The sequence below is a fragment of the Bos javanicus genome, chromosome 1, assembly GCF_032452875.1.
Source record: "Bos javanicus breed banteng chromosome 1, ARS-OSU_banteng_1.0, whole genome shotgun sequence".
Taxonomy (NCBI): Eukaryota; Metazoa; Chordata; class Mammalia; order Artiodactyla; family Bovidae; genus Bos; species Bos javanicus.
The window spans coordinates 23175030-23188069 of NC_083868.1; the positions used below are offsets into that span (position 1 = coordinate 23175030).

General features: G+C 37.4%; 1 protein-coding gene across 4 annotated transcripts in view; it reads right to left on the bottom strand.

The window, feature by feature from the left end:
• The window catches only part of LOC133254961 (multidrug resistance-associated protein 1-like), a 97391-nt gene that overhangs the window by 20989 nt on the left and 63362 nt on the right, over nt 1–13040 (bottom strand). For all 4 annotated transcript variants that reach the window (XR_009738885.1, XM_061429482.1, XM_061429564.1 and 1 more), the window contains 2 exons: nt 5591–5651; nt 4872–5091 (listed from right to left, as the gene is read on the bottom strand). Coding sequence is in view for 3 of the 4 variants with exons in the window: in XM_061429482.1 (XP_061285466.1) it covers nt 4872–5091; nt 5591–5651 (281 nt within the window). In the remaining variant the exon portion in view is untranslated. The remainder of the gene's footprint in view (nt 1–4871; nt 5092–5590; nt 5652–13040) is intronic.

Genomic DNA, 13040 nt, shown 5'->3' on the forward strand with positions numbered 1-13040 from the left:
GTTTGAGCCCCCTCGATCAACTGAGTTTAAAGACTTGTGCCTGGACTTCTCCATTTGCTGCTGCTGCTAAATTGCGTCAGTCGTGTCCGACTCTGTGCGACCCCATAGACGGCAGCCCACCAACTTTCATGTTATCTGAGACATTTGCTTTTGAGTCTTCTGGGATACACAATTACTTTGTTGATCTCTACTACATAAAATTGTTAATAAAAGTGTGTTGGCAACATGATTCTTGTAGGTATAATGTGTAAAACAAAGCAAAACAAAAATAGTTGACCCTGACCACTTCAAATTATTTTAGCTAGTTCTATTTTAAATAATATCACACACGACTGTTTAATAATGTCTTACTCTTAAATATTTATTATTATTTTCCTACCTCAGTCCCCCTTACTTTCTTCTAGCCCTTCTAAAAATAGGTTGTTGCCCATTTTTCCCTCAAATATTCAGTGTTTACATTACTACTAAACATAATATTCATGAAGTTCACTACATTTACAATGCTTGTACCACTATTTTTCTATGCAATAAGAACTCATCTATTCCCAAACAATTCAGTAGTCAGAAAAATTCTTTTGAATATATTTGAACTCTTCAGACATTCTATTATTTCTTTTATGCTCTTTTGCCCCCTCCTCTTGCAACACAAACTACTATCTTGGAACCCCGTGTATTTCTGCTCTAAACTGGAACATTTGTGGGGACAGACTTCAGTTTTCTTCAATTACAGAAAATGTTGTTAAATATTATATAGTTGATAATTTCTATCTGCATTTACTGCAAGTCTTACTATAGGGATGGTGAGCATCCTGGATTGTTACTGTAATTTTTCCTTATTTATCATTTGCCATCTGTTTCTGGTGTTGTACATCTGGGACTCTCTCCTCCAATTTATCTCTTCCAACTTGTACAATCTCTTTAAATTTTTTTAAGAACTTTCTTGCTCTTAGACTGACCTTATTTCAGCACATTCTGCACTTGCTTTGCTTCTGCCATTTGAATATCTAAAGATACTAATTAGATATTTTAAGCTTCTCTTATATACCAAGTATGAGTATTTTACTTCTTGGTTCCACTGTTCTGTTTGTTAGCTCTTATTTATACTGTTCACTTAATTAAAACGCATGACCATCCATCATGACCAATTTAAACATGCGAGATAAAGATATGGTTAATCAAGGGTAGTTGGTGTGCCCTTCTTCTGCCAGTGTATACATTAATTTCCCCCAACATTTCTCTCCTCTGAATGGAAGTTCCACGTAAGTGGGTGTGACCCTGCAAGTCTTATATGGTGATTTATATGCAGGCTGGAACTTCTTCAAAAGCCACACAAGGAGGCCATCTTTAATATATGTCACACACACTAGTAACCTTCATTCTCTTTTTAAGCATCAGTTCCTAGTTTTCATTGTATTATTACTGTGCCAGTTGGTATATAATAATACATAGCTAGTGCTGGGGATGGGGCTGAGCTTGTAGGAGAGGCTGACAGGCCAGGACAAAGCTCTAGTGAGCCACTTTGATTAATTCTGTGCTACTTAATCTTACTCCCTGTACTTGAGTTTCTCCAGTGGATAGACTGGACCACTTACTATGCTTTTACAGCTTCATCTAGTATTTGTTACAGGTTCTTCTACCCTTGATTATCACTATAATCACTTATGCAGAAATTCATCACTGTGAAATTCCCTGAACCCTTTACTTTTGGATTTGTTCACTGTCATTTCAGTGGAATTTTGTGAGGTAAGTAAAGTAAATGATCCACTCATTCATCTCAAACAGGGAGTAGCAGTGTACTCCTTAAACACCACACGTTGAAAATAAGGTGTCTATATTTTACACACTGGGTTGGAAAAGGAAGTTTCTAACAAGGAGGCATAAAACACAACAGATTAGGGATGTCCAGAGTGTTCCAGAGATTCAGCACATAGCTGAGAACCAGAAATAAAATGTTTAGGGCTATTTCTTTTTCAGAAGATAAGGTAGGATCGTTATTATTGTTATAAAATATAGATGCAGTATTTTCTGCTTCAGTTCTCCAGTTTTGTTTGAATGTCAGCCTTCTATATTATTCATAGCAGGCCTCTGGTATTAATGTGAAAGTGCTATTTATGCTTTAAAGCTCAAAAATTAATGTAAGCTTTTATGATATCAGTGAATACAGCCTGCTTTTGATTGGATCAGGTTCCAGAGGATGCAGCTGTGGACCACTAATAAAACCAGAAATTATAGAGTTTCATTTCTTATGAAATAATTTAAAATTTATAACATAATTACATTTAATAATAAGTCAAAACTTTAAATTTTTAAATGTAAAAAAAAAAAATCCAGTCATGAAAAAATCTTTTTGATTAAATTGTATATAATCTGTTACTTTCATTACAAAATACTTTTTATACTTCCTGACAGTTAGTTAAAGTAAACGAGTAAAATTTTGAATACTAAACTTGCATACCTTGCCTAGTATAGGAAAATAACAGTATTTGGTCACTTAAAATATTCTCCAAAGGATACTGAATCTCCCTTAAAACTGCAACATGAGTTCACTAGGTTGGTAAGAGTTTAACTCTCCTATATATGATGATAGACACTGGTATAGAGATGTATATGGGATATTTCTTTTGCTGCTCAGCATTCTATCGATATATCTCTAAATCTACCTTCACCTCATTGAGTTTCAAACCACAAGCCAATAAACTTGACTCACTGGTTTAGAACCAAGCACATTCTAAGTTCCTGAATCTCATTTTAGTTATTAACATAAAAACTCTTTCCCCAATGAGTGTAACAGAATGACAAAACAAGCATAAATTTGCCTCAAAATATTTGTTTACTTTCTGATGGACATACTTATAGGTAGTACTAAGGTGGTCCAACCAGTCCATCCTAAAGGAGATCAGTCCTGGGTGTTCATTGCAAGGACTGATGCTAAAGCTGAAACTCCCAATACTTTGGCCACCTCATGCGAAGAGTTGACTCATTGAAAAAGACCCTGATGCTGGGGGGGATTTGGGGGCAGGAGGAGAAGGGGACGACAGAAGATGAGATGGCTGGATGGCATCACTGACTCGATGGACATGGTTTTGGGTGGACTCCGGGAGTTGGTGACGGACAAGGAGGCCTGGCGTGCTGAGATTCATGTGCTGAGATTCATGAAGTCGCAAAGAGTCGGACACAACTGAACGACTGAACTAAACTGATGGTGACATAATCAAAGATAAGATGGGAGAGGAGAAAACAAAGCAAGGCCTTGAGTCACATACTTTTAAATGTTATCCTCATTTTCTGTTACCATAAGTATGTATTCTTTCTGTTTCCCCTTATGCACATCCTTAGATGTGCAAGGGAAGCAAGACTTCCATGTAGCTGATTTGTTTTCTTATTTAACTTTATCACTCTCCTTCACGTTATCTTTTCTCCTTATAAATACACAAAGATTGTCTCTAATTTAAAAGACCTTTCCTTTAATGGTTCTGTACTTTTGAGTACTGTACTTTTGAGAATCTTTCTTCTTACTCTTTCAAATCACTTAACTTCTTTGAAGGACAGTGTGAATCTACTTTGCTTACTGGGGGGAAAAACAACAGCAAAATATATCCACACTTCCCACTAAATGTGTTCCAAACTGAATTCATAATTTCTCTGTTCTATCACTTAAGACTCTTCCCCACTGGTTTCTTTATTTTTGTCTTCATTGTTTTCCCAATTACTCGAACTTCAAAATCTCAAGTGATGCTCTCTTCTCACCCACAACAAATTTTATGTATCTTTTCACTGCAATGTCTTTCCTATCCATCCCTTTTCTGCAACCCCACTGCAGTTCTCTGACCCTGCCTCCATTCGTACTTTATTCAGCCTTATTCCATTCACTGCCCATTGGTTAGCACTGGACTAGATGCTTTGGGTGACAAGGAGATGGATCAGATATCTTTTTTACTTGGTTATTTTTATCCCTACCAATCCCAACTTCTCCCTGGTCTCTGACTTTAGTCCCTCCAATAAAAATCCATCTGTTTTTTCATCACACCAAGTTTATTCATATTCTGAAAAATAACTATAAATTCTGTCATTTCTTTTCCCCCCAATTCTCAAAGTTTTCCACTTGCCTTTCCAACCATCATCTTTAACACATTTCCAAACTACTTTTCTACCTCCAGTTCCCCTCCTGCCCCATCAGTTACCTGAAGATGACTCAGATTGGCATCCTCAGCTATGCCTAGAGCCCCCTCAACTTTCCTATCCATCTTTATGAACATCTTTCTCTGCATGTCTCACCTTCCCTTCTCTGTGATCTCTGACAAAACTCAATCCGTCTTTTCAGTGTCACCTCAAATGCCAACTATGCCTTGGGAATTATCTTAATCTCTCAACCAAATATAGCTTTCCCCTACTCTAAATCCTTCCAGTGTCATCTTTTACTATTATACAAATATTGCTTGCCATGTAGTATCAAACTTTACTTACAATGCAGTTTTTAACAGACTCACTCACTGATCTTCACATCAGTCACAAGCCTCCCACATAGGGTGACTAGCCATGTCGTCAAGACTTTGAGTCCTGAATGACTTAACAGATAAACCTCCATTTTCTCAGCTGTAAAATGGGGATAATGATACCTTTCTAAATACTTATTGCTAAGATTAAATGAGACAAATTTTTTAGTATGGGTCGTGTAGTTGACACATACAAGTTTCTGTTTACTCTCTCAAATATGGTGAATTAAAAATATATGTATTTGAATTATCCCAAAGTATATGAATATTATGACGTAGATTAAAAAAAAAATGCCTTATGCTTGCATCCAGATCAGTTAGGTTAGAAAAAGAAAAGAAAAGCAACTGAAAAAAAAAAAGCTAGACTTTTTTTTTAACCTTGCATTAATCCCAGTAATCCATAGATGCTTAATTTTTTGCTTCTTATTTGCTTCCATTCTGTGAAATCATTCATGTGTTTTGCTTCTTTTGCCCAGGTACTAAGCCAGAGATTCTGTCCAGTTCCCACCAAATTCTGCCCCAGGCAAGTGGCCACATTCAGCCACACCCAGAGCCAGCCGAAGGCGTGAAGATACTTCAGAATGACTGAAAACTTCACCTAAAAGCAAAATTGTTTTTAAAAAATGATAAATTACTGTAATTAAAAGTCACACTAAAAGCTGGATTTAAACCTACTGTGATATATTCTAAGCTTTATGACCTTGATTCAAGTTACCAACTCCTCTAATCCTCAGATTACTCATTTATAAATTGGAATAATAATAGTAGCCACCTTATAAGTACAAGCAAAGTACCTGCACAGTTCTGAGGACTTTAAAATAAGTGCTCAAATAATGTTAGTTACTATCATTAACAAGAATATACATAGTGAAATATACACAGCTAACTATCTTTAGTAAATAAGAGTATATGCAGCTAAATATACATAGCTAAATAATTAAACATCACTCTAATGTCTGATAGCTCATTTGCTTTAATTTCTTCAAAATATTATATAGCAACTCCCTTCAAATTCAGTAAAAAATAGATGGTATTTGTTAATAATACTTACATGGGAATGATTAGTAACAAATTACACTAGTTATTTTAGTACTCACCCCACCAACAGGAATCTTTTCTTTTCTCACTGAGAACTGTTTCCTTTGATCCAATAAGGGCCTGATAAAACAAGACAACGTCCTTTTTTTCCTTTAGAGTTTTAGATCAACCAAACATTTTTTAAAAGTTATATATTTTCAATCCCTTTTTTTGCATATTCATCTGCTTCATTAACAGCAACCTGACTTGCCTTGACAATAACTTTGTTTCTTTAATCTTCTGGCAGGGAAATTGTTTATTCTTCCATATCCCACATATTTTAGAGCCAGGGCATACTGCCTGATTTTTTCACCATTTCTTTTAGAAAATTACCCTTCAAACTTGAGCTGAACTCCTAGATTGTTTAAGCTATTCCATCTGGCTGGACCATAATCTGTGCCTCCTCAGGTCTTTGCCTCCTGTCCTACCAGAAGACTAGCATCAAGCTAATTCATGCCACCTCAGTCTGCCACCATTCTGGGGGATGGCATAGCTGACAAGGACAACTGTATTAAACTCAATCTCTTCTCAACTTCATGACCTTCATACTTTTAGAGTCTGTCAGCTGCATGCTACATTGGCCATCAGCTTTCATGACCATAAACCATGAATCTTATTACCTGGAACTAATCCACCTTTGAAAACCCAACTCTAATTATTCCAGCCTCTGGCCATAATGTAACCTCTTCTATTTCTAAATCGTACATTCAGTTAGTCTCACTATATTTGGTTCTTATTCTATCGAGACTCTCAGTTTAAAAATGCAACTTTCTATCATCCATGCTCCCTAGGATGATCAATGATCCTGGTTTACCTGGGATCTTCCTGGTTTTAGAATCAATGGTCCCACGTTCAGGAAAACTCTCAGGACTAAGCACATCTATGTCCTGTCTTGAATCTTTTCATTATTCAGCCTGTACTCCATGATTACATTTCGCCCAAATGGTGGTGATATTCTAAACTTTAATAGTTTTCCTTTTCCTTCTATTAAGCTTCAACATTAGAACTCACAAGTCAGTCCTGATCATACTTGCTCCCTATCTGTGGAGTGCTACTTCAAAAGATCATAAAGCCCTGCAAACTGGCTCCACCATAAATTAGTATCTTCCTTCCATGTGGGTTTTCATAGTGCCTAGAAATTCTTGCATCTCTCAGAAGGGGCCTTGACATCCTATCTGATGGAGAAAGTCAACACAGACAGGGAAGTCAGTTGCCACACTTCCACATTCCTGCATCTCCACTCTGCCTTTTCTGACTCTCTCCTATAAAAAGCAAAGATAGTTCTCTCCTCAGATCCAAGGATAACCTTATGATCCGAATCACATTCTGCCCATTGCCTCAAAATACATTTATTAACTATAATTGTTTCCATACTTTCCTGCTGATGAGTCATTTAACAGTGCTTGATAAAAATGCAGATTGTAAGATTCCCGTCTGGAAACCTATCTTTAAAGAAATGATGCAAGTGATCATTTTATCGTAAGGCAAATTTTAAGATCCTCAATTGTTCTCTCTTTTTTAATCTTCATCTTCCTTTCAAGCATCTCTTTCCCATCAGCCCACAGAGAACTACACATTTTTCTCATCTTATAATTAATACCATCACCACAAAAATGATTTCACCCTCATTCCGGTGTTCAGTTATCCTCTTACTTCCTGCCTTCCTTCTGTAGCCAAATATTTTTCTGCCAAACCACCTTTTTTTCTCCTTGAACTTTCCAACACCTGGCTGAAAGGGTTTCCAACAGTGGGGCCTTGATAAAGAAAGTACAATACTTACTGCTGTATTCTTGGGATACTTTGAAGATTATCTCACCTAAACTCTTCATAGAAATTAACATCATTGATCATCCCCTTGTTTAAGACATGTTTCCTTTTACTTCCTTACCATCATACCTTTGTGTTTTCTTCCACCTGTCTGGGTTTCCATTAGTTTCTTTGTCTTCTTTTAACATGTATATTTCATGACACTCAGCTCTAGTCATTATTCCTTTCGTATGCTCCTTTTCTGAGCAATCTCCTCCACCCTCAGTTTCAACAAACTTCTTCTCTGTTGGTGACTCTCAAATGGATTTCTCAAGTCCAAACCTCTTTTCTGAGCTCCAGATACATACAGTAAAAAGCCTACTTGCCATCTGCTTCATCTCTACTTGTTTATCTCAATCACCCTGCACTGAACCAGTTATTTCTTACCTCTTCTAAAGCTTACTCTGGCCAAAACACTTCCTCTGTCTCAATCTTGACACATTTCCAACCATCACCATGGAGCTGTCAACTCTTCTGGAATTGTATTGCTGAAGAAATATTTGGAAAATACCGAATAGCACAAAGAAGAACAAGGACAAAGGAGGAGAGAGAAGAAAGAAAACAGAGGAGGAATAGAAGCTGAAGAAAAATACTCATAATGCTAATATTCCAGAGATATCTGGTGCTAAGGTGCTTGTGAGTACTGCTAGAGTCTTTATATGTGTGGTGTGTGTATGTGAGTCTCTCAGTCATGTCCAACTCTTTGTGACCCCATGGACTGTAGCCTGCTAGTCTCCTCTGTCCAAGAGCTTCTCCAGAAAAGAACACTGGAGTGGGTTTCTATTTCCTTCTCCAATATGTGTGGTGTCATAATTCAAATGTTGCTCCATAACCAGTCTTACTTTTTTTTTTAATGTACACATGGTCTTTGCAACTCAATATAAAATGCAGAGACATTTGCCAACAAAGGTCTGTACAGTCAAAGCTATGGTATTTCCAGTAGTCATGTATGAATGTGAAAGTTGGACCATAAAGAAGGCTGAGGGCCAAAATATTGATGTTTTTGAACTGTGGTATTGGAGAAGACTCTTGAGAGTCCCTTGGACAGCAAGAAGATCAAACCAGTCAATCCTGAAGGAAATCAACCCTGAATATTCATTGGAAGCACTGATGCTGAAGCTGAAGCTCCCATACTGTGGCCACCTGATGTGAAGAGCTGACTCATTAGAAAAGACCCTGATGCTGGGAAAGATTGAAGGCAGGAGTAGAAGGGGATGACAGAGGATGAGATGATTGGATGGCATCACCGACTCAGTGGAAATGAGTTTAATCAAGTTCTGGGAGATGGTGAAGGACAGGGAAGCCTGGCATGCTGTAGTCCATGGCGTTGCAAAAAGTTGGACACGAGTGAGTGACTGAACAACAACAAATATAATCAACCTCAAATATCATTCTATAATAACATTTTATTCTGTCATATGGCAACATAAGATTTTATCTTTTTACTAAATTAAGACTTGTTCAACAAAATCAAAAGTTATGCCTGTTGCAGATTTTTCCTACTTTATTATTGTCACAATGCTCATTCTGTTTATACATCTCTCATGGTCCCTTGTAGGGACATAGGAACTTGAGACACGCTAAATTTTAAGTCATTTGATATATGAAATATCAAACTGACCTCTAGAAATTCTTAGCTGAGGTACATGCATGCCCCCATTTCTCCATGCTTCCCATTCTGTTTATCAGAATAAGAAATGGCTATTTGATCAGTTCAGTAGTTGTTCCCTGCCCATCTTTGGCATTTCTGTCAGGAAACATTCTGTGGAGGTCTTGGTACATGCCCTTTGCCGGATCAGTTTCACCATCAAAAAAAAAGATACACTATTTAACAGACACTTTCATTGGAATAGCTCCTGGTATATGATTTGGGTTAATTACTGTCATCATCCTTCAAGCCCTTGGCATGGCTTCTGTTTGGATAAGCAAATTTAGCATTGGTGTCAAGCCAAAAAATTAATTCTTAATGTAGTGGGATATAAAATGCTATGAAACCCAACTGTTAAAAGGGAATTAAAGCATCCTAATTAGACATAACTAACAAAGACCAATAATTTAATGAACACTACACAAAAAGTTTCAGTTTTTCCAAACTACAATGTTAATTATTCTTTTTCCACAAAAATACTGCATGTGATCCTGGGCATTTTGTTGTGAATAACAGGTTTTATTTGAATTTTAAAAGAGCAAATTATTTTGTGCTAGTAGAGAAGTTTTAAAAATGAGTCTTGTTCTGTCCTTCAGAAACCCTTGGGAAAGTTGGCACAATACCTGTCTGCATATTTTTGTATAAAATATATAAAATTAACATACTGAAACCATTATCCCTGATCTGAGCATACAGTTGTAAAGTATGGAGTATGTATGGGAGGATTAAAGTGATTAATAGAGCCTGACATGAAAGCCAGAAGGGGGCAGTCTAGATGCTAAAATGGCATTTTCAGTTTATTTTATTCAAGGAAGATAGAAATAAGGATTTTAAGGAAATAAAATAATTAATATATACCATACAAAATTAAACCACAAAATGAAGAATAAAATGTTGAAACAGTTCCAATTATTTTAGTCCCTATTTGAAAACAAAACTAACACTAGTAAAGTAATGCTCAAAATTCTCCAAGCCAGGCTTCAGCAATGTGAACCGTGAACTTCCTGATGTTCAAGCTGGTTTTAGAAAAGGCAGAGGAACCAGAGATCAAATTGCCAACATCCGCTGGATCATGGAAAAAGCAAGAGAGTTCCAGAAAAACATCTATTTCTGCTTTAATGACTATGCCAAAGCCTTTGACTGTGTGGATCACAATAAACTGTGGAAAATTCTTCAAGAGATGGGAATACAAGACCACCTGACTTGCCTCTTGAGAAATTTGTATGCAGGTCAGGAAGCAACAGTTAGAACTGGACATGGAACAACAGACTGGTTCCAGATAGGAAAATGAGTACGTCAAGGCTGTATCGGAGAAGGCAATGGCTCCCCACTCCAGGACTCTTGCCTGGAAAATCCCATGGACGGAGGAGCCTGGTGGGCTGCAGTCCATGAGGTTGCTAAGAGTCGGACACGACTGAGCGACTTCACTTTGACTTTTCACTTTCATGCATTGGAGAAAGAAATGGCACCCCACTCCAGTATTCTTGCCTGGAGAATCCCAGGGATGGCGGAGCCTGGCGGGCTGCCTTCTATGGGGTCGCACAGAATCGGACATGACTGACGTGACTTAGCAGCAGCAGCAGCAAGGCTGTATATTGTCACCCTGTTTATTAAACTTATATGCAGAGTACATCATGAGAAACGTTGGACTGGAAGAAACACAAGCTGGAATCAAGATTGCCAGGAGAAATATCAATCACCTCAGATATGCAGATGACACCACCTTCATGGCAGAAAGTGAAGAGGAACTAAAAAGCCTCTTGATGAAAGTGAAAGTGGAGAGTGAAAAAGTTGGCTTAAAGCTCAACATTCAGAAAACGAAGATCACGGCATCCAGTCCCATCACTTCATGGGAAATAGATGGGGAAACAGTGGAAACAGTGTCAGACTTTATTTTTCTGGGCTCCAAAATCACTGCAGATGGTGAGTGCAGCCATGAAATTAAAAGACGCTTACTCCTTGAAAGAGAAGTTATGATCTACCTAGATAGCATATTCAAAAGCAGAGACATTACTTTGCCAACAAAGGTCTGTCTAGTCAAGGCTATGGTTTTTCCTGTGGTCATGTATGGATGTGAGAGTTGGACTGTGAAGAAGGCTGAGCGCTGAAGAATTGATGCTTTTGAACTGTGGTGTTGGAGAAAACTCTTGAGAGTCCCTTGGACTGCAAGGAGATACAACGAGTCCATTCTGAAGGAGATCAGCCTGGGATTTCTTTGGAAGGAATGATGCTAAAGCTTAAACTCCAGTACTTTGGCCACCTCATGCGAAGAGTTGACTCAATAGAAAAGACTCTGATGCTGGGAGGGATTGGGGGCAGAAGGAGAAGGGGACAACAGAAGATGAGATGGCTGGATGGCATCACTGACTCGATGGACGTGAGTCTGGGTGAACTCCAGGAGTTGGTGATGGACAGGGAGGCCTGGAGTGCTGCGATTCATGGGGTTGCAAAGAGTTGGACATGACTGAGCAACTGATCTGATCTGATCTGAACGTCATAAAGTAATTCTAATTCTTAAATTTCAAAGGGAGAGACTCTCAAACATTATTTGGTCCATATTCATTTCCACCTTTTCTCTTGATGGGTAGTCAGTTTTCCTGAGAATCCTTCCACAAGGAAGATTCATTGTTCTATCTCAGTATATCCCCCTGTAGAGAGTATTTGTTGTCGCGATTACTTCCTTGTATCTTCCAATCTCTAGTCTATCTTGATTCTGCACAAATTGGAAAAAATTGAGTATGTTTAAGAAATACAAGTTAGGTTGAAAGTTAGGAAAATTTTCTCCATATCATGTTGTCTTACCAAAAAGTAAAGCAGATTAAAAAAACAAAAGCTAGACTAGTGATCATATAGAAAGTCATAAAGTAGGAAATACATGGACGTATGTAAAGAAATGCACATATTTTGGAGAAATGAAAATAAGTCTCTGATTTTTCATAGACAACATAAAAATGGTATGGAGGATTCAGGGACCTCCAATAACACTTTTATCACTTTTAATTACTTTTAGTAATTAAAAAGTAAGTTTGAGGCCAGACTGTGTTGACATGAATGTACCATAGTAGAATGAGGTAATCTTTTTGATGTGATCTTTACTGAAGAAGTAACTTTCGGCAAGCTGGTTTCTGTTTGAGCCTCCATAACTTGATAAATGTTTAGAAACCAGATCTGTAAACAAACCTCCATAAGGACTAGGGTTCTTTTTTTAAGGAAAATTTTGCAAAAGTGGTCCACCGAAACTTTGAGAGGTTCCATTTAGATATAACTAAAGATGACTTTTAAACAAGGAAAATTATTTATTATAGAGGAGAGGGTATGGTTATGTTTACAACAATAATTATGACTTTTTCACTTTTAAACTTTAAAGCAAGCTACTCATTGAGTGTATGGTGAGACTATATACAAATGAAAACTATGATTCAGAGATGTGTACAAATGCCACAGCACACAAATTTCAAAGTCTGCTTCAGTGTTTCTGCTTCAGTGGATTTGCTTTTCTTGGATACCCTTAAAAATTGCACTCATATAAATGAAACACTGTTATAATGGTAAGGAAAAATAAAATGATAGTTTAAAGTTCCCTGGGTGTTCTTTCAGTCTCTAGTTATTTATTCATCCATTCACAATGCTTATTGAACACTAGGTTACAAGCTATTGAGTGTTTAGTTGAAATGTGTTATTTAGATGGCAGTAACAGAGAACAAAAAGACAAAAATTCCTGCTCTTATAAAGCTTAAAACCTAGAGGTGAGAGAAAGACAAAATACAAGCAAATACATTTTCTACTATGCAGGTAATTAATAAAAATTATGGGGAGGAAAGCACAGAAGGGATATTGTGATATAAAATAGGGTGGTTGAACAAGTCTTCATTGATGAGGTGACACTTGAGGAAAGACTTGCAGAAGTTGGGAGAACATAAGCCATATGGATATCTGGGAGAAAAATGCCCTAACTAGCGGGATCCCAGGGAAGGAGCATGTCTGACTGCCCAGGAATAGCAGAGTCAGGGCTGCTG